General features: G+C 43.3%; 1 protein-coding gene across 3 annotated transcripts in view; it reads left to right on the top strand.

The window, feature by feature from the left end:
- DHX58 (DExH-box helicase 58) overlaps positions 1 to 26,862 on the top strand; it is a 38,206-nt gene extending 11,344 nt beyond the window's left edge. For all 3 annotated transcript variants that reach the window (XM_083146894.1, XM_083146895.1, XM_083146896.1), the window contains exons 8-13: positions 2,088 to 2,341; positions 13,748 to 13,897; positions 18,550 to 18,711; positions 18,832 to 19,019; positions 19,988 to 20,081; positions 23,515 to 26,862. In XM_083146894.1, the coding sequence (XP_083003020.1) occupies positions 2,088 to 2,341; positions 13,748 to 13,897; positions 18,550 to 18,711; positions 18,832 to 19,019; positions 19,988 to 20,081; positions 23,515 to 23,709 (1,043 nt within the window). In that variant the 3' untranslated portion in view covers positions 23,710 to 26,862. The remainder of the gene's footprint in view (positions 1 to 2,087; positions 2,342 to 13,747; positions 13,898 to 18,549; positions 18,712 to 18,831; positions 19,020 to 19,987; positions 20,082 to 23,514) is intronic.
- The last annotated feature ends 973 nt before the right edge of the window (positions 26,863 to 27,835 follow it).

Genomic DNA, 27,835 nt, shown 5'->3' with positions numbered 1-27,835 from the left:
ATACAGTCCTATGACGCGTTTCTCCGCCTCCTGTAAGGTGTCAGCGGCTTCATCATATATTGTTGAAGTCCTAATCTTCCATCCCCTGAACATCCCCTCTTCTCCCACTATCTCCATCAGCATTGGTGAAACCGAGATCACCTCCACCGACCAAACGCGCTGCCTCGGTGTCATCATTGATTCCTCCCTCTCTTTCACCCCCCACATTCGTGCTCTCTCACAGTCTTGCCGCTTTCAACTACGCAACATCTCGTGCATCAGACCATTCCTCTCCACTCACGCGACCAAAATTCTCATTCACTCTCTTGTCATCTCCCGCCTTGACTACTGCAACATCTTTCTCTCTGGGCTACCTCTCACCCGCCTCGCACCTCTCCAATCCATTCTTAACTCTGCTGCTAGGCTCATCTTCCTCACCCACCGCTCTACCTCCGCCTCCCCCCTCTGTCTATCTCTTCACTGGCTCCCCATTCCTTTCCGAGTTCTCTTTAAACTCCTGACCACCACCTACAAGGCTCTCTCCTCCTCCACCGCTCCTTACCTCTCTTCACTGATCTCTATCCACACTCCCTCCCGTCCTCTTCGCTCCGTCGCTGACCGCCGACTGACCTCTCACCTAATCACCTCCTCCCACTCCTGTGTCCAAGACTTCTCTCGCGCTGCCCACCTGCACTGGAACAACCTCCCGCCACCCATCAGGCTTTCTGATTCCCTTACCTCCTTGAAGCGCTCCCTCAAAACCCACTTTTTTCGACTAGCCTATCCCTCCTCCTAACCTCTTTTGATCCTCCTATCCTGCCTCCATTCCCATCCATTCCTACTTATCCTATTGTTTTTCGTTCGTCCACCCACCTCCTTTTAGTATGTTAACTCTTATGAGTAGGGCCCTCCTTCCTCATGTACTCACCCTACCTCTTTACCTCACCAGTGCTCCTGTCCTGTTCCTCCCTTCATCTACTTCATCTTCAGTCTCCTCGACAATTTCGACACCTACTTCTGAACTGATGCTGATTTTAGTTCTACCAGCTATACCCCTATTTATGCTGTATTTTATCAACACACCCTGTACGTTACCTTGTAATTAGTTTTTTGTTTGCTATATACGGCGCTGCAGACACTTTGTGGCGCCTTATAAATAAATGTACTACTACTACTTTTTCCACAGATTTCCCCTGAACATACTGTACCCCCCCCCCCTCCAATTTCAGTGCATGTTCTCATGTTCTAATACTTATCTTTATTGAAAAATGTTTCCCTCCTGTACCTTGTTAAAATCCTTAGTTGAATCTTTCTATCATGTCCCCGCTTTCTTTTCTCTGCTCGAAACTATTGATTTTTTTTGTCTTTCCGGGTAAGTTCTACTGTATGATGTAGACCATGCACCATTTTAGTTGCCATTCTTTGTACTGTTACTAATGTATTTATATCCTTCTTGAGATATGGCCTCCACAACTGGACACTGTGTACTTGATGAGGCTATACCAATGAAATATACAGTGGCATTATTACTTCTTTCTGCTTCTGATCCCTATCCAACCAAGCATTCAACTTCCCTTCCTCTTTGCTTTGTTACATTGCTTACCTGCCTGCTCACCTGAAATAATGACTCCTAGATCCCTTTCTTCCTCAGTAGTGCCCTTAATACTAAATTTAGCCTTAGGATTTTTCAGACCCAAGTGCATGATTTTGCATTTATTGGCATTGAACTGTAATTGACATGTTCTTGACGATTCCATCCAGTCTAACTAGATCATCAATTATGTGCTGTACCCCTCTTGGTGTGTCCAACCTGTTGTGTCATGTACAAAAAGGCATTCTTTCCCTCCAATACCATTTGCATTGACACCAATGAAAATCATTGATCTAATTACAGATACACTTGTAACATTACTCTCGTGTGAAGGCACTCTATTTAATACAACTCTGTTTTCTAACCTGCAACCAAGATCTTATCCATTCAACCATCTAAGTATCAAATCCCATGCTTTTAACATACATTTTTGAACATTCATATAGAGTGCACCTATATGGGCCCTTCATGTTCCAGTCCAAAACGGTTTCTTTATTTAAATCCTTTGTGTCAACAGATAACAGCGACATACTATTAGACATTTGTGGAAAAAAGAGGTACGAAGACCCCAAGTTGCAGAGGCTGGAGGACATTTTGAAGGATAATTTCCAGTCCACTAAATTTCGTGGGATCATCTTCACGCGTACGAGACAAACCACCCATTACCTGCACAAGTGGGTTACTGACAATGCTTCTCTCAAAGATTTTAATCTAAAGACTGCAGCGTTGACAGGAGCTGGATACAGCAATCAGAGCAAACCCATGACACAGGTATTTAGAACTATGAGAGAAAGGAACAGAGAAAACCTCCACACCAGTTGATGTACCATATAAGCTGGGCTTCAACTTTGTTAGCAGTATTCAATGCTCCAGCGAGTACAGCACAGCGTTCTCCGTTTTTTAGTTCGCTGTGCATTCTCCATTTTTCTACCCCTCGCCATGCATCCTGTTCACCCTATTCAACATGTCAGCTGCTCGCCGCCCCTGACAGCAAGCATTGACCAATGCCACACGAGGATTTATTCACTCTGTTTGTAGGCAATGTTCAAATATCACAGAGATATGCAGGAAAACACAAATTAACCTTAAAAAACTATTCCAAAGCAGCTAAATCTGTGTGAACAGCTGTGTATCTCCAAACGAAGGAGTGACGAAGAAGAGGTGAATCATGGGTAGAATATAAAGTGAGAAAAAAATGCATCATGGGGGAAAACAATTACCACAAAAAAAATATATATATATGAATGTGTCACTTAAAAAAAAAATACTAATAATAATAATATAGATCCTTCAAATAATAAAAAATACATTTGCAGACACCAAAAAGAAAATACTTTTTTTTTTTATAAGTAAGTAAGTTTAGTTCACCTAAAAAAACGATGCGAGAGCAAAACGGAGAGGCAAATAATAAAAAAAAAATGGTTAGCAGTGTTCTCCATTTTTGCATTGAATACACAAACGGCAAGGTACAGAAATTTCCCATAAGAAAGCAACGACGATGACCAAGTGGCAAAAAGGGCAAAGCTCTCTGGGGGTGTTTTTTTTGCAAACCGGGAGCATTGAATAGGGAGAGGAACATTTTTGGAGAGAGGACTGGCCTTCTCGCCATAAAAAGCAAACCTCGCCAGAAAAAAAAGCAAAATGGGAGCATTGAATACACCATTCTGATGTAATGGGAAGTGCGGCCCAAGTACACTTTTTTGTTAGCCAAAGTTTACTTTAGCTCTGCCAAATTTGTAGTTAACAGACATTTGCATAACATTTTGTATACATATTCAGAAACCTGCATTTATTGATTCAGAGCCAGACAAAAATCCTTTTTAGCAGAAAATGTCTAAAAACTGGCATACTGTAGCGCTGCACATATGACTGTTATTTGATATATATATATATATATATATATATATATAAAAAGAAATGAAGAGAGCGAGCGCTCTATAGTGCATGAATCCGTTTTTTAAAAGGATTTATTAAGGGTAACAGCAGGGTGAAACACAATGAGGGTAACGTACCAAATATAGCGGCACACACACCGCAGGTAGATCACAAAGACACGCTGTCAACACAGTGGTTGATGGAGCGTTTCACTCAGCCGGTGTTCTTAGGCGGTGATCTCAGCTGTTTGCAGCGGTGATGGGAAACTCTTGGTCAGAGACGACGCTAGGCCACGCCCCAACGCGTTTCGTCATCGACTTCGTAAGCACTTTACACTTGTTTTTTTGGTTTGTCATCCTGAGGAAAAAGCCATGGGGCTTTGAAAGGTTGATTTAACCCCTTCACGACATTTGACGTATATATACGTCATGGCCGGGAAGTACTTCCCGACCGTTGACGTATATATACGTCATGGCTTAAAACTGTCACTGCGTCTAGAGACGCAGTGACAGAGGGACAATGTCTGCTGTCCCTGACAGCAGACATGTCCGTGCATGCCCAGGGGGGGCTGCGATGCCGCCCCCCCGTCGGCGATCGCTGTGATTGGCTGTTCAGTGTGAACAGCCATTCACAGCGTTTTCTGTGTCACCGGCGAATAACGTTCGCCGGTGACACGGGATCGGAGGTGATTGGTGCTGTAAAGTACAGCACCAATCACCGCGGGGTGTAAGGGTGACACTGGTGTCACCCCACCTCACCCCGCCCGCCCCCAAAGGCCGTGATTGGTTCGTCGGACCGACGGACCAATCACAGCCAAGGAGGGGGATTTAAACTAACGGTGACTGCACTGCAGACGCCATTCCGGTCTGGAATAGCGTGCAGTGCGGTCACCGTGCCCAGCTGCCGCCACTACTGACCAGAACCCATCCAAATACTTACCTGATCACTGCCTAGATATTGCTTATTCTTGTGACATCTTGTGACATCCTGTGATATCTTGTGCTGCTGCGAGTTATTAGATAGAGAGATAGAGAGAGAGAGATAGAGAGAGATAGAGAGAGATAGAGAGGCCTAGTGCTATATTTTGTGCTGCTGCAGTGTGATAGAGCTATAGATAGAGAGATAGAGAGAGATAGAGAGAGAGAGAGATAGAGAGATAGTGACAGATTGTGCTATATATTTTTTATATAACTGAAAGAGATAGAGAGAGATAGAGAGAGATAGAGAGGCCTAGTGCTATATTTTGTGCTGCTGCAGTGTGATAGAGCTATAGATAGATAGAGAGAGATAGAGAGAGAGAGATAGAGAGTGATAGAGAGATAGTGACAGATTGTGCTATATATTTTTTATATAACTGACTGCTGCCCCCCCTTTTGTGCTGATCAGTATAAATTAACTGATCAGCAACTTTTTGGGGGCGCAGTTTTTTTTTTATATATATATACCTGTCAGTGCTGCTGCTGCAGTGTCATAGAGTGATAGATAGTGAGAGATAGAGAGATAGAGAGAGATAGTGACAGAGAGTGATAGAGAGTGCTAAATTTTGTGTCTGCTGCCCCCGCCTTTTGTGCTGATCACTATATCTGAGGTGATCAGCAACTTTTTGGGGGTACAGAGGTTTTTTTTTTTTATATATACCTGTCAGTTGCTGCCAGTTGCACTGTCAGTTGCACCAAAGGTTGTGCACCTGCTGCCCCTCACTGGTAATCAGTGTCGCATCACTGATCACCTTTTTTTATTTTTTGTGAGTGCTGTGGGGTCTTTTTTAAAAAAAATTTTTACACACACTGTGATTTTGTGTGTGTCCTGTGGCCACTGTGCGCTGATCAGTGACGTACATCACTGATCAGCTTTTTCGGCACAGGGTTGATCTATTTTTTTTTTTTTAACCCCTTCCATTTTTTTTTTTTTTTAACCCTTCAATTTTTTTTTTTTTGTATTTTTTTTTTTTCTGCACTACATACACACTACACACTACATACCCCCCGGGTTGAAATAAAGTTTGTACCCCCCCCTACACTATACACGTGTTGAAACATTTCACTACCAGTAACACAAAAATATAAATGGCATCCCAAATGTCATCCCAAATGTCATCCCAGTCATCCAGAAGAATGTATTCAGTGGAGGAGGCATATGCCATGCTTGCCTCTGACTCTGACACAGCAAGTGAGGCAAGCGGGGAATTTGAAGGATTCGTCTTAAGCTCTTCTTCCTCCTCTGGTGATGAGGGACCCCCTCAAAGACGCCCCCGTAGAGCAGCTGAGACCTTCCCCCCCAATAATTGATCTCGTATGGACCCCACCACCAGACAATTTTGAGCCCCAGGTTCCTGAGTTTTTGGCCATCCCAGGAATCCAATTTGATTCAACAGGTCTCAGAGAAATTGACTTTTTCAAATTATTTTTCTCTGATGATTTAATAAATTTAATGGTGGACCAAACTAATTTATATGCCCAGCAGTTTATTGCTCAAAACCCCACGTCATCATTTGCTAGGTGGACCCCTGTAGATGCAGTAGAGATGATGACGTTTTGGGGTCTGGTGTTACATATGGGCATAGTAAAAAAGCCACAAATTAGGCAATATTGGAGTACAGATGTTCTGTACAGCACCCCATTTCACCGTATGGCCATGCCCCGGGCTCGTTTTGAGGCAATCCATAAATTTATACATTACACCGATAATGCACAGTGCCCACCCAGAGATGATCCCACCTTTGACAGGCTATTCAAAGTCAGGCCGGTCATTGATCATTTCAGTGCCAAATTTGCAGAGCTATACATCCCTGATAAATGTATTAGTATCGACGAGTCCCTTATACATTTTAAAGGAAGGGTTAAATTCCGCCAGTACCTTCCCAGTAAGAGGGCAAGGTATGGCCTAAAAATGTATAAGCTGTGTGAAAGCACCACAGGGTACACCCACAAGTTTAGGGTATATGAAGGGAAGGATTCAAGAATTGAACCACCAGAATGCCCCCCCTCCCTCGTAGGTGTTAGTGGAAAAATTGTCTGGGATTTAATGCACCCCTTCCTGGATAAGGGTTATCACCTCTATGTGGATAACTTTTACACCAGCATCCCCCTGTTTAAGGCCCTTGGTTCAAGAGGTACAGCAGCTTGCGGTACTGTGCGCAAGAACCAAAGAGGCCTCCCCAAAACGCACATTGCCCAAGTAATGAGAAGGGGTGAAAGCAGGGGAATATGCACCGAAAATATGTTGTTGGTCAAATATAAGGACAAAAGGGATGTCCTTATACTGACAACAATTCATGGAGACAGTACCACCTCCATCCCTGTACGAGGTACCAGTACCCACACCTCAAAACCAAATTGTATCCTAGATTACAATAAGTACATGGGCGGAGTGGATCTTTCAGATCAGGTACTGAAGCCGTACAGTGCCCTGCGGAAAACAAATATCTGGTACAAGAAGCTGGCCGTGTATATCATCCAGATGGCACTGTATAACGCTTACGTGCTATTCCGTTCTACCGGCCAGAGGGGGACATTTATGCACTTTCAAGAGGAAGTCATAAAGAGCCTAATATTTGGGAATCAGCAGGCAGAGGGCCCCAGTACTTCTAGTACTGGCCCCCGTATTGTACCAGGGCAGCATTTTCCCAACGAAATCCCCTCCACTGCAAGAAAGGGCAGGACACAAAAAAGGTGCAAAGTTTGCTATAAAAAGGGAATAAGAAAGGAAACTATTTTCCACTGTGAAACTTGCCCCGACAAACCTGGCCTATGTATAAAGGAGTGTTTCAAAATATACCACACATCTATGGATTATTAGGTTCATCATTTCACCGTGCTTCGGGGGTCTTGCTAATGCCACATAGCACCCACCATTCATTCCACCAGAATCTGAGCTGCAAAATCCAAAAATCACTCATTCCCTTCTGAGTCCTGCCATGCACCCAACTGGTATTTTTTGGTCACATGTGAGGCATTGCCGTACTCTGGAGAAATGGGGGCACAGATTTTGGGGTGCTTTGTCTCCTTCATTCCTTGTGAAAATGAAAAATTTTGAGCCAGAAGTACATTTTTGTGTAAAAAATTTATTTTTTTCATTTTCACTGCCCAGTTGTACCAAAATTGATGAAACCCCTGGGGGTTTGAAATGTACACTATACCCCTAGATGAATTCCCTGATGGGTGTAGTTTGCAAAATGGGGTCACTTGTGGGGGGGTTCCACTGTATTGGTAATGCAACATAGCACCCACCATTCATTCCACCAAAATCTGTGCTCCAAAATCCAAAAATCACTCCTTCCCTTCTGAGTCCTGCCATGCACCCAACTGGTATTTTTTGGTCACATGTGAGGCATTGCCGTACTCTGGAGAAATGGGGGCACAGATTTTGGGGTGCTTTGTCTCCTTCATTCCTTGTGAAAATGAAAAATTTTGAGCCAGAAGTACATTTTTGTGTAAAAAATTTATTTTTTTCATTTTCACTGCCCAGTTGTACCAAAATTGATGAAACCCCTGGGGGTTTGAAATGTACACTATACCCCTAGATGAATTCCCTGAGGGGTGTAGTTTGCAAAATGGGGTCACTTGTGGGGGGGTTCCACTGTATTGGTAATGCAACATAGCACCCACCATTCATTCCACCAAAATCTGTGCTCCAAAATCCAAAAATCACTCCTTCCCTTCTGAGTCCTGCCATGCACCCAACTGGTATTTTTTGGTCACATGTGAGGCATTGCCGTACTCTGGAGAAATGGGGGCACAGATTTTGGGGTGCTTTGTCTCCTTCATTCCTTGTGAAAATGAAAAATTTTGAGCCAGAAGTACATTTTTGTGTAAAAAATTTATTTTTTTCATTTTCACTGCCCAGTTGTACCAAAATTGATGAAACCCCTGGGGGTTTGAAATGTACACTATACCCCTAGATGAATTCCCTGAGGGGTGTACTTTGCAATATGGGGTGACTTGTGGGGGGGTTCCACTGTATTGGTGCAACATAGCACCCACCATTTATTCCACCAAAATCTGTGCTGCAAAATCCAAAAATCACTCCTTCCCTTCTGAGTCCTGCCATGCACCCAACTGGTATTTTTTGGTCACATGTGAGGCATTGCCGTACTCTGGAGAAATGGGGGCACAGATTTTGGGGTGCTTTGTCTCCTTCATTCCTTGTGAAAATGAAAAATTTTGAGCCAGAAGTACATTTTTGTGTAAAAAATTTATTTTTTTCATTTTCACTGCCCAGTTGTACCAAAATTGATGAAACCCCTGGGGGTTTGAAATGTACACTATACCCCTAGATGAATTCCCTGAGGGGTGTAGTTTGCAAAATGGGGTCACTTGTGGGGGGGTTCCACTGTATTGGTGCTTGGGGGGTCTTGCTAATGCGACATAGCACCCACCAAAATTCCACCAGAATCTGAGCTGCAAAATCCAAAAATCACTCCTTCCCTTCTAAGTCCTGCCATGCACCCAACTGGTATTTTTTGGTCACATGTGAGGCATTGCCGTACTCGGGAGAAATTGGGGCACAGATTTTGGGGTGCTTTGTCTCCTTCATTCCTTGTGAAAATGAAAAATTTTAAACCAGAACTGCATGTTTGTGTAAAAAAATGTAATTTTCCATTTTCACATCCCAGTTGTACCAAAATTGGTGAAACCCCTGGGGGTTTGAAATGTACACTATACCCCTAGATGAATTCCCTGAGGGGTGTAGTTTGCAAAATGGGGTCACTTGTGGGGGGGTTCCACTGTATTGGTGCTTGGGGGGTCTTGCTAATGCGACATAGCACCCACCAAAATTCCACCAGAATCTGAGCTGCAAAATCCAAAAATCACTCCTTCCCTTCTAAGTCCTGCCATGCACCCAACTGGTATTTTTTTGTCACATGTGAGGCATTGCCGTACTCTGGAGAAATGGGGGCACAGATTTTGGGGTGCTTTGTCTCCTTCATTCCTTGTGAAAATGAAAAATTTTGAGCCAGAAGTACATTTTTGTGTAAAAAAATGTAATTTTTCATTTTCACTGCCCAGTTGTATCAAAATTGATGAAACCCCTGGGGGTTTGAAATGTACACTATACCCCTAGATGAATTCCCTAAGGGGTGTAGTTTGCAAAATGGGGTCACTTGTGGGGGGGTTCCACTGTATTGGTGCTTGGGGGGTCTTGCTAATGCGACATAGCACCACCCAATATTCCACCAGAATCTGAGCTGCAAAATCCAAAAATCACTCCTTCCCTTCTGAGTCCTGCCATGCACCCAACTGGTATTTTTTGGTCACATGTGAGGCATTGCCGTACTCGGGAGAAATTGGGGCACAGATTTTGGGGTGCTTTGTCTCCTTCATTCCTTGTGAAAATGAAAAATTTTGAGCCAGAACTGCATGTTTGTGTAAAAAAATGTAATTTTCCATTTTCACATCCCAGTTGTACCAAAATTGGTGAAACCCCTGGGGGTTTGAAATGTACACTATACCCCTAGATGAATTCCCTGAGGGGTGTACTTTGTAAAATGGGGTGACTTGTGGGGGGGTTCCACTGTATTGGCGCAACATAGCACCCACCATTCATTCCACCAAAATCTGTGCTGCAAAATCCAAAAATCACTCCTTCCCTTCTGAGTCCTGCCATGCACCCAACTGGTATTTTTTGGTCACATGTGAGGCATTGCCGTACTCGGGAGAAATTGGGGCACAGATTTTGGGGTGCTTTGTCTCCTTCATTCCTTGTGAAAATGAAAAATTTTGAGCCAGAACTGCATGTTTGTGTAAAAAAATGTAATTTTCCATTTTCACATCCCAGTTGTACCAAAATTGGTGAAAGCCCTGGGGGTTTGAAATGTACACTATACCCCTAGATGAATTCCCTGAGGGGTGTAGTTTGCAAAATGGGGTCACTTGTGGGGGGGTTCCACTGTATTGGTGCTTGGGGGGTCTTGCTAATGCGACATAGCACCCACCAAAATTCCACCAGAATCTGAGCTGCAAAATCCAAAAATCACTCCTTCCCTTCTAAGTCCTGCCATGCACCCAACTGGTATTTTTTTGTCACATGTGAGGCATTGCCGTACTCTGGAGAAATGGGGGCACAGATTTTGGGGTGCTTTGTCTCCTTCATTCCTTGTGAAAATGAAAAATTTTGAGCCAGAAGTACATTTTTGTGTAAAAAAATGTAATTTTTCATTTTCACTGCCCAGTTGTATCAAAATTGATGAAACCCCTGGGGGTTTGAAATGTACACTATACCCCTAGATGAATTCCCTAAGGGGTGTAGTTTGCAAAATGGGGTCACTTGTGGGGGGGTTCCACTGTATTGGTGCTTGGGGGGTCTTGCTAATGCGACATAGCACCACCCAATATTCCACCAGAATCTGAGCTGCAAAATCCAAAAATCACTCCTTTCCTTCTGAGTCCTGCCATGCACCCAACTGGTATTTTTTGGTCACATGTGAGGCATTGCCGTACTCGGGAGAAATTGGGGCACAGATTTTGGGGTGCTTTGTCTCCTTCATTCCTTGTGAAAATGAAAAATTTTGAGCCAGAACTGCATGTTTGTGTAAAAAAATGTAATTTTCCATTTTCACATCCCAGTTGTACCAAAATTGGTGAAACCCCTGGGGGTTTGAAATGTACACTATACCCCTAGATGAATTCCCTGAGGGGTGTACTTTGCAAAATGGGGTGACTTGTGGGGGGGTTCCACTGTATTGGCGCAACATAGCACCCACCATTCATTCCACCAAAATCTGTGCTGCAAAATCCAAAAATCACTCCTTCCCTTCTGAGTCCTGCCATGCACCCAACTGGTATTTTTTGGTCACATGTGAGGCATTGCCGTACTCGGGAGAAATTGGGGCACAGATTTTGGGGTGCTTTGTCTCCTTCATTCCTTGTGAAAATGAAAAATTTTGAGCCAGAACTGCATGTTTGTGTAAAAAAATGTAATTTTCCATTTTCACATCCCAGTTGTACCAAAATTGGTGAAAGCCCTGGGGGTTTGAAATGTACACTATACCCCTAGATGAATTCCCTGAGGGGTGTAGTTTGCAAAATGGGGTCACTTGTGGGGGGGTTCCACTGTATTGGTGCTTGGGGGGTCTTGCTAATGCGACATAGCACCCACCAAAATTCCACCAGAATCTGAGCTGCAAAATCCAAAAATCACTCCTTCCCTTCTAAGTCCTGCCATGCACCCAACTGGTATTTTTTTGTCACATGTGAGGCATTGCCGTACTCTGGAGAAATGGTGGCACAGATTTTGGGGTGCTTTGTCTCCTTCATTCCTTGTGAAAATGAAAAATTTTGAGCCAGAAGTACATTTTTGTGTAAAAAAATGTAATTTTTCATTTTCACTGCCCAGTTGTATCAAAATTGATGAAACCCCTGGGGGTTTGAAATGTACACTATACCCCTAGATGAATTCCCTGAGGGGTGTACTTTGCAAAATGGGGTGACTTGTGGGGGGGTTCCACTGTATTGGTGCTTTGGGAGTCTTGCTAATGCAACATAGCACCCACCATTCATTCCACCAAAATCTTTGCTGCAAAATCCAAAAATCACTCCTTCCCTTCTGAGTCCTGCCATGCACCCAACTGGTATTTTTTGGTCACATGTGAGGCATTGCCGTACTCGGGAGAAATTGGGGCACAGATTTTGGGGTGCTTTGTCTCCTTAATTCCTTGTGAAAATGAAAAATTTTGAGCCAGAACTGCATGTTTGTGTAAAAAAATGTAATTTTCCATTTTCACATCCCAGTTGTACCAAAATTGGTGAAACCCCTGGGGGTTTGAAATGTACACTATACCCCTAGATGAATTCCCTGATGGGTGTACTTTGCAAAATGGGGTGACTTGTGGGGGGGTTCCACTGTATTGGTGCAACATAGCACCCACCATTCATTCCACCAAAATCTGTGCTGCAAAATCCAAAAATCACTCCTTCCCTTCTGAGTCCTGCCATGCACCCAACTGGTATTTTTTGGTCACATGTGAGGCATTGCCGTACTCGGGAGAAATTGGGGCACAGATTTTGGGGTGCTTTGTCTCCTTCATTCCTTGTGAAAATGAAAAATTTTGAGCCAGAACTGCATGTTTGTGTAAAAAAATGTAATTTTCCATTTTCACATCCCAGTTGTACCAAAATTGGTGAAACCCCTGGGGGTTTGAAATGTACACTATACCCCTAGATGAATTCCCTGAGGGGTGTAGATTGCAAAATGGGGTGACTTGTGGGGGAGGTTCCTAACTTTTAGCACTTATGGTGCCTAGAAACCTACATGGTGCCTAAAAAAAAATCTCATAAAAAGGAGGCTCCAAAATCAAGTAGGTGCTCCTTCTATTATGAAGCCTGTGGTTTGGTCAACGTGCGCACTAGGGCCACATATAGGATATTTTTGAAAACAAAAGAATTGGGGGAATCAATTTTTAGTCACATTTCTCTAGTAAAATCTACTGTATTCGTTAGAAAAATGTATTAAAATTGAAACTCTGCAAAAAAAAAAGAAATTTTGAAATTTCACCTACACTTTGTTTTAATTCCTGTGAAACACCTAAAGGGTTAACAAACTTCCAAAATGCTGTTTTGAATACTGTGAGGGGTGCAGTTTTTGAAATGGCATCATTTATGGGGGTGTCTCACATACAAGTCCCTCAAAGTCACATCAAAACTGAACTGGTCCCTAAAAAAATCAGTGTTTGAAATTTTCATGAAAATTTGAGAATTTGCTAGTCATATTTGAAGCCTCCTAGTGTCCAAAAAAATGAAAAGGAGGTTGAAATAATGATTGCAACATAAAGTAGACATATGGTCTTTGTTAGTTATTAACTATTTTAAGTGGTATGATTATATGTCTCACAAGCAGAAAATGTGACATTTTGCATATTGCTAAATTTTCCATTTTTTCACGATATTTTGGTATTTTTCACAAAAAAACACAGACTGTATCGACGAAAATTTACCACTAACTTGAAGTACAATGTGTCACGAGAAAACAATCTCAAAATCACTGGGATAAGTAAAAGCAAAAAAAAGTTATCCCCACTTAAGTGAGACATGTCAGATTTGAAAAAAAGGGCTCTGTCATGAAGGCACAAACTGGCTCTGTCATGAAGGGGTTAATAAAAAGACACCTGTTTATTCTACTTTAAAGTCCTCTGAGTGCCGCCTGTTGTTCCTCCTATCCAGGGGGGTACACTAGCTGTATATTACTTTGAAGAAGGACCTGTGGCAATATCCAGCTTTGCACATTGGAGTTATATATTTATTTTTCTTCAGTTTATTGCATTTTTGAAAAAAAAAATGTAAACTTTACTTTCTTTCCTATTCTCAGAGTGAGCAACTGGGCATCATTGAACGATTTCGTCAGGGTAAACTGAATCTGCTCATCTCAACCAGCGTGGCAGAGGAGGGCCTGGATATCCCAGAGTGCAATGTTATTGTACGGTATAGCCTGATGACCAACGAGTCTTCAATGGTTCAGGTGTGTTCTTGTTAAGACTGCTAATTGAAATTACCTATATTAGTGAACATCATATACAAATATAGGAGTTTTAAAGCTTTTTGTCACTGTAAGACATCCACTAAAGCAGATTATTTATTTATGAAATGCCAATGGTCTACACCAGGGGTGGCCAACCTGTGGCTCTAGAGCCGCATGCGGCTCTCCCCCTGCTATTGTGCGGCTCCTGCTCCCACTGCTGCCCGCCGCCCACCGTCTGTCCCTGTCCCCATCACCCGCTGCCGGTTCCTCGAATCCCTTCTCCTTCTGAGGGGAGGAGAGCGCGCATCGCTTATCTCTCCTACCCCTCACTGTGCATCCTTGTGACTGGGTCATCCGCCAATCAGAGCTCGTGGGCCAGAAGCCAATCAGGAGCTGGCCCGCGAGCTTTGATTGGTGGACGGCCCAGTCACAGGAAAGTGAGGGGGGGAAGGAGACATTTGACTGGTCATACAACCGGCTTCATTTGAGTGGCAGTTTTCAGGCAGTTTAGGTGCATGCAATCGATTGTCCTCTCCACGCCCAGCAGCAGCAGCAACAATGGTGAGTGCTGTGGGGGCATAGCAGTTTGTGGCACTGTGGGGGCATAGCAGTTTGTGGTACTGTGGGGGCATAGCAGTTTGTGGCACTGTGGGGGCATAGCAGTTTGTGGCACTGTGGGGGCATAGCAGTTGTGGCCAGGGGCTGGCTGGCAACATTTAGCCTGGGGGGCCAGTCCAGAGCACTGGCCCATAAGTAACAGCGCATCGTTAAATTTAGGTTTTGCGGTTTAAAAATATGTATTAATAATAAAAAAAAAAAACAATAATAGGACACCACAGGCTGCTCCCCTGTATAATATCAGAACACCACAGGCTACTCCCCGTCTTATAATAATAACAGGACAACAGAGGCTGTTCCCCCTGTATAATATCAGGACACCACAGGCTACTCCCCGTCTTATAATAATAACAGGACAACAGAGGCTGCTCCCCCTGTATAATATCAGGACACCACAGGCTACTCCTCGTCTTATAATAATAACAGGACAACAGAGGCTGCTCCCCCTGTATAATATCAGGACACCACAGGCTACTCCCCGTCTTATAATAATAACAGGACAACAGAGGCTGCTCCCCCTGTATAATATCAGGACACCACAGGCTACTCCCCGTCTTATAATAATAACAGGACAACAGAGGCTGCTCCCCTGTATAATAATAGTACCCCCACAGGCTACTACTTCTGTATAATAATAACAGGACAACACAGGCTGCTCTTCCTGTATAATAATGGGACCCCCACAGGCTGCTCCTCCTGTATAATAATGGGACCCCCACAGGCTGCTCCTCCTGTATAATAATGGGACCCCCACAGGCTGCTACTCCTGTATAATAAAAGTACACAACAGGCTGCTCCCCCTGTATAATAGGACACAACAGGCTGCTCCCCCTGTCTTATAATCATAACAGGACCCCACAGACTTCTACCCCTGTATAATAACAGGACCCCACAGGCTGCTCCCGCTGTATAATAACAGGACCCCACAGGCTGCTTCCCCTGTATAATAATAACGGGACCCCCACAGGCAGCTCCCCCTGTATAATAACGGGACCCCCACAGGCTGCTCCCCCTGTATAATAACAGGACCCCACAGGCTGCTCCCCCTGTATAATAATAACGGGACCCCCACAGGCTGCTCCCCCTGTATAATAACGGGACCCCCACAGGCTGCTCCCCCTGTATAATAACAGGACCCCACAGGCTGCTCCCCCTGTATAATAATAACGGGACCCCCACAGGCTGCTCCCCCTGTATAATAATGGGACCCCCACAGGCTGCTCCCGCTGTATAATAACAGGACCCCACAGGCTGCTCCCCCTGTATGACGGGATCCCCACAGGCTGCTCCCCATGTATAATAATGGGACCCCCACAGGCTGCTCCCGCTGTATAATAACAGGACCCCACAGGCTGCTCCCCCTGTATAATAATAACGGGATCCCCACAGGCTGCTCCCCCTGTATAATAACGGGACCCCCACAGGCTGCTCCCCCTGTATAATAAAATAACATCACAGGCTGCTCCCCCTTTATAATAACAGGACACAACAGGCTGATCCCCCTGTATAATATGACCCCACAGAGGCTGCTCCCCCTGTATTATTATTATTATTATTATAATAATAATAATAACAACAATAACGGGACCCCCACAGGCTACTCCCCCTGTATATAAAGGGACCCCTACAGGCTGCTCCCCCTGTATAAAAATAACGGGACCCCCACAGGCTGCTCCCCCTGTGTAATAATAACAGGACCCCCACAGGCTGCTCCCCCTGTTTAATAACAGGACACAACAGGCTGCTCCACCTGTATAACATGACCCCACAGGCTGCTCCCCCTGTATTATATTATTAATAATAATAATAACAGTACCCCCACAGGCTGCTCCCCTTGTATAATAATAATGGGACCCCCCACAGGCTGCTCCCCCTGTATATTAATAATGGGACCCCCACAGGCTGCTCCCACTTATAATATTAACTGTACCCCCACAGGCTGCTCCCCCTGTATAATTACTGAACCTTACAGGCTGCTCAGCCTGCACAGTCCCACTCCCTGTTACCTTGATGCCAGACAGTGAGGCAGGCTGCAGCATAGGGAAGAAAGTGTAAAGCACAGGCAGGAAGTAGGTGGAACATACAGAGTCTCTGTAGTGGCCTCCTGCACTTGACATGTCCTCAGTGCAGGAGGCCGGCGGCCATGTTTATGGAGACCACTCGGAAACTGGTCAGTCTGGCTGCAGCAGCAGCCTCAGAACAATGGCAGCCCGCACGGAAAACGATTCAGCGGCCCGGGGGGCACATGTCACCCTGCCCCCCAGCCCAGCCCGCCCCTGGTTGTGGCACTGTGGGGGCATAGCAGTTATGACACTGGGGCGGCATAGCAGTTTGTGGCACTGTGGGGGCATAGCAGTTTGTGGCACTGTGGGGGAATACCAGCTTTTTGGCACTGTGGGGGCATACCAGCTTTTTGGCACTGTGGGGGCATACCAGCTTTTTGGCACTGTGGGGGCATAGCAGTTTGTGGCACCGTGTGGCATACCCAGCACCGTGGGGGGCATACCTGGCACCGTGGGAGCATATGTGTATCTGGCACTATTGGGGGCATATGTATATATGGCATTGCACTATTGGAGGCATATGTGTATCACACCCACCCAAGGGGTCCAAATAGACCATGCCCCTTTTTGGCACGCGCGTCGAAGGCGCGCGCATGTTGTTGGCTCTTTAGCTTGACTACAGATATTTTTCGGCTCTTTGCCTCTGACCGGTTGGCCACCCCTGGTCTACACGGTAACTGAAACAAAAATCATGAGTATCTGTAAATCTAGCTTAATACCAAAAGCATTAATAGCTCTTTCATTCCATCTAAATTGTTTATGTAACTCCTAATATGCATCTGCAACATATTGTAAACTACCTAGAAAGTGCATACTTACTGGGCGTTTTTGCCCAGTGTGTATGCACAGCGATAATCGTTGGGCTGAAGATTGCTCAGTACATACACACTGAGCGGTTTTTATTTTTTTCCCCTGCCCAGTGATTCTCTTGGCTGTGATTGCCTTTCCATAGCAGGGCGCTATGGAAATCCTTTAAGTCTGCTGGTAAAACCAGCAGACAAATGGTGACTGCCATCGATTTATGCAGGAGTGCGCATAAGCACTCACTGCCTGTTCTTTCTTACACACTGCGTGGCTTTTGAGCTGAAAACAGCTCAAACGACAAAACTTAGCGGCTTTCAGCTCAAATCGCCCAGTGTGTATGGGCATTAATAGTTTTTATAATCTAATGCAGTGGTTCCCAACCCTGGTCCTCAAGTACCCCCAACAGTGCACGTTTTCCAGGTCACCAGGCAGGTGCACTCATTATTCAGGCACATTTGAAAATATCTACAGCACAAGTACATCTATAGCACTTGTGATTCTGTGTGGAGACCTGCAAAACATGCACTGTTGGGGGTACTTGAGGACCAGGGTTGGGAACCACTGATCTAATTGAATAAAGGCACAACTCAGAGAAGTTAATGCTGCTCAGAGGACCATGGTTCTAGTTTCGACAATATTGAAGATTTGGACATTATATAAATAATACAATGATGAATAATAAAGAACATTTAAAAAAAAAAAAATAATTGTAGTATAATACGTTTATAAAAATCAAACCTTTAAAATAAAGTCCCATGGTACTTATTAAACACTCAGAGAAGCTATTGAAATACATTTTCTAACATTTATATACAGTGCACCCAGTACTATATTTCGAGAGAGAGAAAGAGAATTTAAAAACAAAGGCACTCATAGTTTTCCTGATGATGTCTTATTTATTTAGAGGTTCAGGAACTGAGTTCCTGTTGGTTCCTGCTGATAAATAGCACTGAGTGCCTAGAGAGACCCTGCCCTTGAAGCTTACAATCCAAATTCCCTACAATATAGACACACATACTGGTAGGTTAATTGGCTTCTAATCTAATAAGTATGTTTTTGGATTTACCACATTTGTGCATATATAACCACAGATCATTGAGCACCAATATAACCTATATAAAAATATATATCGGAGTGAGTATATACTTGTGGCGCTGTGTTTTTTAGGCCAGAGGCAGAGCCCGAATGGAGGATAGCTGTTATTCCTTCCTTGCCAAGTCTGGAGGGAGAGAGAGCAGAAGAGAGCTGACCAATGAGTCTTTAGAAGACCTAATGAAGAAAGCCATAACCGATGTGCAAAACATGCCAGAGGGAGAATACGAGGCAAAGGTGGGTGCAGTTCCTAGACTACTGCTTCCTATTCCAGGATGCAGATTCACAGCAAGGGCTTCTTTGAGACACAAGAACATTAGAACACAAATATGTATTTATTCTGGCTTTCTGACACAGATTAGAGACCTTCAGATGGATGCTCTCATTCAGCGAGCAATAAAGCAAAAACAACTGGAAGATCAGAGGAAATTCCAACCTGCAGATGTCCGTTTTGACTGTCGAAACTGTTCTGCTGCAGTTGCCTTTGGGAATGATTTTGAAGTGGTGGAAGAAGCTCATCATGTGAATATTAACCCGAATTTTAAGTAAGTATATATTTTGTGCAAGATCTAAAGCACAATAACTTTACAGTAACTCTGTTTTACACAGGCCGCTGTAAACAAAGACAGGCCTCCCTTCAGCACTGGGCCCCATAGCAGTTGCACTCCCTGCACCTATGATATTAGTTACGCCTTTGCTCACAGCCCCCTGTCAGCCACAGCATAACTGACATGCTGTATCTGAAGCTAGTAGGTCCTCTAAACACTGGATGAAGCCCTGTACACAGCTTTGTGCTTACCAATGTACTTATCGCTGACACCCATGCAATGCACTTGCTAGGTGATCTTACTAGGTAAGACACTGAATACACTGTCTATCTGAGCGGGCAATGGTGACATATGGGACCGCGCATCGCCATTGCTATAAGGTGTACACATGGAGCAATCTGTGCTTATTGTCTAAGCAATCTAGACAGATCGCTTAGAAAACACACCAACACACAAAATTGCTATGTGCATATGGGCTTTTGACTGACTACCCTTGCCCAGCATGCAGAAACCTTGCTCAGGTCAGGCTTTTACTGGTGTATCAAGCGGATGGATCCCAATGAGATGCCTATATCCTTCTCCAATTGGGCCATGTCCACCTCAACTGGGAGCCACATGCCAGCTCCGAAATACTGCAAACTGGAAATAGTAGTGTAGGGCCAAAAGCAGCTTGCAATTGGTCATTACTGTACCTGTCTGCTATTGCAAAACAGCCTGACTATTTCAGTGTGCAGTGCTGCTTATATATGATTCTGTGCCTTGACATTTCACAAGAATTTTAGTCATTTAGAACATTATTCTGTAGCATTACATCTTTTGTTTTATATCATCATCCTATCTACGCATTTTCCTGATGTTTATCATCTCATAATTCTATATTTTCTCATACAATTCTTCAGTCTACTATTGCTTGTTCTGCTAAAGCAGGTTTTAATCATAATTCCTTTTTTTCCTTCACATATTAGAGTTTATTATGAAGTCTATACAGGGCCTGTTGAACTTAATAAGACAATGGAGGACTGGGTACCTGGAGGATCCATTAGATGCCGTTTCTGTAAGGTAAGAAATCAGCCAAGCCTCACACTACACTGATCTATCTCACATTTAAAAAATATATTAGATATATAAGTAGTGTAGGATATTTACTGATTGCTCTATGCAAGGGGCCCACCTTCCCTGTCATAGTTACATGTGTTGTATACTATTTTTCACCATTGGGTGGTACATAGCAGCCCTTACAAACTTTTGCTATGGGACTTACAATATCTAGTTAGGCCACTGGCTCTTTGACAGGCTCCTGTGCATCTCTGGAAGGTCCTGGCCAAAACTCACAGTAGAAGAGGAGGTATCATAGCGACAATTAATTTAATACCATTTATTTAACCAATATCATCAATTAGACAATCACTAAGTAAATTACCAGCTTACTAAGCTGCGGTTCCTTTTCGGAAATAAATTAGATGTTTGAGGGGGATGCAGTCAGCTTCCCGGCAGTCAGGATGCCGGCATTCACTATACGGATGTTGGCATCTCGATTCATTTTCACGTGAACAGCAACAGAACATTTAATAGTTTTTATTTTTAATAGCATCTATTTAAAAAGTACCATAAAGTTACGAACAGTACAGAACAGAAATACAGGCAGGATAGAATTAATAACAAACTAATAAGGTAGCCAGTACTATTATATATACATATTATCAATCTCATACATAAAAGGATTGTCATAAATAAAGAGGATGATACAGTAGGAGGGAGATCCCTGTTGATAACAGCTTTCATTCAAAGGGAGAGGAAGCAGTGGAGGTAGTGGGGAACAGGGTATTGGATAAGGGCTGTGGGGATGAGGGGTTGGGATCAGCGTTCCCTCTAAGCTGTGCGCACGTGCGTGCGCATACAACTCGATGAGCGTGCGCACAGACATTACAACAAAGCGCACAAAGCAGCAGTGGTCCCTTCTTGCAGTATTGGACTCAATTAATGTGTGTTTCACCCATTAACTACATTGTGTGCTGTGTTATCAATGTTTAATATCGTTTTGAAGTAAAGTTAACACAAATGCTGAACGTCATTTTCCAGTTATATATGTGACGTACAAAAATTTCGGTACTTGTGTATTTTGGCGGCGCCCCCGATCTCCATCGCGCAATGTTTTCATCGCATCGCATCGCATGCCATGCACCCAATGGCATGCGATGCGATGCGATTTTTGCCCCCTATGCGATGAAAGATTGTATAAGCACCCTAAAGGGTGCTTTTAAGCACCCTAATGGGTGCTTCCAATGTTAAATGCACCCCCACGCCACCCTCCCACTATAAACATGAACCCGAAGCGTGGCGAGCGCAGCGGTACGCGTCCTCCAACCTTTTCATACCCCCACTATCCACGTCGGCGTGGAGTTGAGAATAGAAAGTGCCCGAAGCGTGGCGAGCGGACCCGGATACCTTCACAGGTATACGCATCCCCTCGCGGGCTTCACAGGTGTCCGCGTCCCCTCGCGGGGCTCGCTGCGCTCGCCACACTTTCTATCCTCAACTCCACGCCGACGTGGATAGTGGGGGTATGAAAAGGTCGGAGGACGCGTACCACCGCCCCTCGCGGGCTCGCAGCGCTCGCCACGCTTCGGGTTTAACGTTTATAGTGGGGGGGTGGCGTGGGGGTGCATTTAACATTGTAAGCACCCATTAGGGTGCTTATACAATGTTTAATCGCATCGCATTGTATGGCATTGTATGCCATATACAATGTCATACAATTTTAAAATTGTATGCCGTACAATATCGTGCAATATCGCGTCGCATCGCATACCATCGCATGCCTTATGGTATGCGATGCGATGGGCGCCGCCAAAATACACAAGTACCAAAATTTCAATTTCCTTCCAAAGTTGCACAGCCAAAATCTTTTGCCGCACAAAGCCTTTGTGAAATTAGAGGGAACATTGGTTGGGGTGATTTGGTCTACAGCATGATGGTCGACAGTCATTAGGTCGACATAGGAAAAGGTCAACATGGTTCTAGGTCGAAAGGTCATTAGTTCGACAGGTCATTAGTTCGACAATGTCTAGGTCGACAGTGAAAAGGTCGACATGGGGTTTTCACTGTTTTTTTAACCTGAATGTCAACATAGTTGACATGGACACAGTTTAAAGTGCACTGCATCGCTATGCATTGGGTACACTATTTTGTTCTCCCGCCACGCCCTTGTGGATGGTAGGGCATGAAATACCGCCTGTCGGCACATGTTGGCTCAAAAAACAGTGAAAAAACCCATGTCGACCTTTTGACTGTCGACCTAGACACTGTCGAACTAATGACCTCTCGAACTAACGACCTTCGAACTAATTACCTGTCAACCTACAACCATGTGGACCTTTTCCTATGTTGACCTAGACCCATGTTGACCTTTTCCCATGTTGACCTAATGGTGTCGACCTAATGACTGTCTACCATCATGCTGTAGACCAAATGACCGCATCCCAGGGTGAGAGGGGTTCATAGTTGCCTGCCCTCCAGCATTCTGCAGGAAATCTCTCCCTCTCTCCCTCACTAGTCTAGTAATCTCCCTCATTTCACCTATTTTGTTTGGGGGGGGGGGGATGTGATATACATTTACAGTACATTGAATCATCAGCACCATTTCCCAGCACTTTACCAAGTATAGTAGCTCTTACTAACTGCTTTGGAGCTCATCTACATTTGAATATATAAGGCATTTTGAAAGAATCCTCTCAGATGTAGTAGTACACAGCCACGCTTCTATGTGCCACGTTCACAATCTCTTTTCACGATCTCTCCATATGTGGAACTAGACACGCCCTCAGTGCGGCGCTGTGTAAAATTCTACTACCAACTATAATTTCACTGAAACTAGTTTTCAAAAGTAGGCAAGTATGGAGGGATCACATCAGTGGCGTGCGGTTAGGTGAGGCAGAACCTTTCCTGGCATACGTATATGCTGTAGTTTTGACTATAGAAATGATATGATACAAAAAATACAAAGTATATGTTAAAAATGTCTTATTTGTATGAATCTAATCATTTTTATAGTCAAAACTGGAGTAAAAAGTCTATGGCAGGTGAGGCTACCTTTTCCACACATATCTTATCAAAACTCCCCAAATTTCCAGCAGTATATACTGCTGTTCCTGTGTATAGTGCACACATGAAACCTTGGGCTCATATTTATATTGTGCGTAAATCTGGTACTAGCCAGGGACTCTTTAGACATTTACCTCACGCACATCCCTGCGTCGCATACTGGTCTGGTATAATAGAATGGATAAGCTGACAGAAACAGTTCTACAGAATCGGCAGTGCAGAAGGAGTCTTGGAGCTGGGAGTGGTATTGATCAGAAGTGACCATTAACTAACCAGAGTGGTGTGAGATTCAAAATTCAAGGACAAGAGCAGGCCTATAATATGCACACCATATTTGCCTTTTTGACCATCTGCACTTTACAATAACAATAATATGTTCTTTCTATTCTAGCAACACTGGGGCTTTATAATAATATACAAAGGACTCTCTCTTCCCACCATTGGCATCAAAAACTTTGTGTTACAAACTCCTGAGTTCCGAAAAGACTACAAAAAATGGAAACTCATTCCATTCAGCTTGAACCGATTTAATTTTATTGACTATAGTGAACAGCTTTTTGATATGGAGGATGACTTATTGAATTAGACTTGGTTTTTAGTCACCAACAGACTAAGGGCAGTATTCAATGAGTTTTTTCTCCCTGTTTAGTATTCACTGCACAGTCGCCGTGTTCCGGAGGGCTGGAGCATTCACTGCCAGCCCTCCCTCTCACCCTATTCAACGCTGCAGGAGCTCGCTGCCCCTGACGGCAAATTTTAACCCCTGCCAGGGGACGGCGGCAGGCAGGGAGATGAAAGTCTCCCTGCCTTCCCCAGAATGTGTGAGGGGGTGGAGGGCTCCCGGGAACACAGGCAGCACAAGCCCCCCCCCCCCCCCCCGGAGAGCTGGCAGGGGCGCTGTGGAGGGAGCTGCTGCACTGTTCCAAGCTCGTGCATATGTAATGAGCAGGACCAGTGTGAAGTGAATATGTAATGAGCGGCTCCCCGCCCCCTGCTAGCGAATGTGTAAAATTTTCAGTGAAAAAGATTCACCGCAAGGAGTGAAAACAGCCCGATTCGCCGGGGAAAAAAATGGTGAAGCATTGAGTACTGCCCTAATACTAACATGCCAATATTATAGACTGTCCTTTCCAAACCAAGGTCTGTTTACTATAAAAAGACTTCTTCAGACATTTGTGGACCAATTTTTTGTGTGAATTATATGTTGGATCCTGCAAGAAGGTCTGATGGTACTGGAAACAGCTTTGTCAACTTCAGAAATTCCAAAAGGAGAACTTAATATACAAATATATATCCTTGCATGCCATCAATGTGCCCATATGCAAAGCTTGTTTTATTGTTTTGTACTGTTTATAGAGTGCATGTCCAATATTTAAGAGTCTTAATAGAATCTGGTAGACAGACTAAAGGGCACATATCCCAATGCAACACCATGCATTTTAACTCTGGGTCAATTTGGTTACTCAGATGCTTCTGTTTATTGTTATATTTTACAACGCAAATCATAATATAGTTGCAGAGTTTTTGAAAGTTATAATCATATATAAATAGTACAGGCCTGCAATAGAAAAATTGAAAACAAATAACTTATTTTATAGGATTTTGGTTACTCTTTTTTAGAAGACATACTAAAAAAAAAGAAATTCCATCACATACCACTTTTCCATAGAACGCAAATTTTTGTTTTCAGTATTTCCAGAATTATTGTATTAAGCTGTAAAACAAAAATTCCATTATGGCGCTTTGAGAACATGTTTTATACTATTTGACTAAGTTTTAAAGAAATAAATAAAAAAATCAAAGTTTCAATGTATTGTTTAAGATCTGTTAAAATAAAAACACTAAGGTGCACTTTCCAAATTCTCATTTAAACTTTTTGCCCGAAAAATCTTTGTGTTCTAAGGGAAGTGCAGGGGGAAAGCTTGCATCTAGATATCAACGAGATGGACACCAATGTTGCAGGCCTCTGTAACCTAAACAATTCATCCCCAGAATCCTCTACAGCTTGTTACAGGTGTAGTCCTAAAAAGTCTGACTTTCTATCAAGCAATACTAGAGTTTCTATGGCACTTTACAACTGTATCATGTTACACATGAAATATTTTAGGGGAGTGTATGACTCAGCCAGAGCATTTTATTTTATAGCGTAATATGAAATATTAATAGTTATCAGAAGTTAAAAGGAGACTGAAATACTAAATATGAAACCTTTTAGAACAATGTTAAACCTAAAAATTGTATAGGGTAACTGTTACATAAAACAAAACTGAAAGCTTATATTTGTATATCTCAAACCACCCATCCCAGAGAAATAATAATAAAGAAAAAAAATCTGAAGGGTCTACCCCCGTATGTCAGAAACTCAATATTGTGGCCAAATGTGTGGCTATGGTTTATGAACCATATGACCTGTATGGTTTGCATTACAATGATTTGGTTTTATGGTTTGCCAAAATAAAGGAAGAAAGGTTTTTCATTCCGGTACTTGGGGACTGGGGCAGTTTTCGGAGTCTAAATGTATTATTGTCTTTAAAAATATTTTGAAGGCTACTGGTGGTAGATCTTAGTAAGTGTTGATACCTGTCCAGAAACCAAATGAAGGATTATAGAACTGGACCCCAAAGGCAGAAAATCTAGATCTGAAAGCATTTCTCCATTATGTGTTTTTTATCTTTAGATAGACAAACAAAATGGCAGATTGAATTGCAATATGTATCAAGCTTCCCAGAGTGGTCTTTGGGGGCTGTACCCGCATATTCACAGTCTTTACATGATATTGCCATCTGTTTTGTGTGTGTGATGAGATTTCTGGCAGATGCTTTTAGCATGCCACAATCAAAATCCCGGCGCCGGAATCCCATCCTGCGGCCACAACATCCCGACATCACTGGAGGGTTAGGCACTGAGGAAGGGAGAGTTGGGCACTAACGGGAAGGGTTAGACCGCATCGGGAGAGAGAGAGGGGGGTTGGCCTCAGGTAGGGAGGGTTAAGGGAGTAGTAAAAGAGTAAGTATACTTCTCTAGCCTCTGTTGGGGCAGCACGGATGGTGTAATGGTTAGCATTAATGCCTCACAACGCTGAGGTCATGGGTTCCATCCCAACCATGGCTCTAACTGTGCGGTGTTTGTATATTCTCCCCGTGCTTGCGTCAATTTACTCCGGGTACTCCAGTTTCCTCCCACAATCCAAAAATATATATATACAGATAGGTTATTGGCTTCCAACAAAAATTAACCCTAGAATGTCTATGTGTGCGTGTACATGTGGCAGGGAATATAGATTGTAAGCTCCACTGAGGCAGGGACTGATGTGAATGTTCAAATATTCTCTGTAAAGCGCTGTGGAATATGTGTGCGCTATATAAGAAACGGTTAATAAATAAATAATTCTGATCTGTGGGCTGCTGCTATCTGTCTTCTGACCACCGTTCTTAAAAATGTATTCGCTTTCTGGATATAGGAGTTGTTTCTATAGAAAATGCTTAGTTTGGAAACCATGTTAGATGTCTGGGTGAATATGCAAACCCAAGAACAGATTAGAATAATGGTCCATCTTTTTATATATGTTCCACACACGTAGTAATATGCCTGTGTATATAGGCCCTTAACAGACATGATCATTTTTCATTGCTTATATAAAGTCTGGATGCACTTGTGTATATTTAAGGTACTAATAGTAATGCATCTTTAGAAAACATGAGATGAAAATAAATAAAAAAGGTTTTATGTTGCAATATTTCATTAAATTTATGATGATCCTTATGTAATATTATTATTGTTAAATGTCATAATACAGCGATGGTTACCAAAAGATAGCACAAAGGCTTTGACATATTGTACACTTTGGCTCTTGTGGAATACAATACTCCTATAGTCTTTTCTACCTCTGTGTCTTAGGCCCTCATTCTGAATGACCCGCAAAGCTGCGAAATTCGCAGCTTTGCAAGTCCTCTAAATGCTGCACGCACCGCGGATCTCCCCACACACATGCGAATGGATGTTTTGCATAAACATCCATTTGCAGATTGCGTGCAGGCTACAAATCATTTGATGGTCACCGACTATCAAATGATTTCTAGCTATTGCCGCCTCACTGACAGCAGCAGGCATTAGGGCCCACTGGGTATTTTACCTGTACTCCTGTGGACTACTCCAAATCTGTGCCTATGCAATAAATTCCAAATGCAATTTCACTTTGTGTGAATTAATCCCTACGCATAGAAGTAGGTTTTCGGTGTATTAAATGTCATTTTATTTGTGAATACTGGACGGTCTATTAATGTTTATTGGATGTGCGATTCTCGATACCTTTTATAGCATTAGCCAAATCATTATGGATACTATATACTCTAATTAAATTAATGTGTAACTAAAGAAAGATTGCTAGCAAAAATGATTACTTTAAGTCACAAAGAAACTACCTAGATGCACCCCTAGTAGCATTTACAGAATTAGGGAGATTTGAAGTACATTGCTGGGCAGCAGGAGCTTTATAACTGAAACTGGAGCCTCCCGTTTCAGTCCTAAAGCTCCTGCAGAAGGTTAGGTAACTATGACACAGACAGTACTACAATTGGAATTGAACTCATGACATTATTAAATATGTTGATAAATGTGGAATATGACATCTACTGAAATTCTATGCTGTCACCTTGCAACTGCACGAACAGGCCCTTGTGGAGCTAGACAAGGTCAGGCCGATTAAACAACTT

The sequence above is a fragment of the Crinia signifera genome, chromosome 6 (genome assembly GCF_055691185.1).
Source record: "Crinia signifera chromosome 6, ASM5569118v1, whole genome shotgun sequence".
Classification (NCBI taxonomy): Eukaryota; Metazoa; Chordata; class Amphibia; order Anura; family Myobatrachidae; genus Crinia; species Crinia signifera.
The sequence above is the reverse complement of the archived record's forward strand: the minus strand, read 5'-3'. Positions and strand labels throughout refer to the sequence as shown.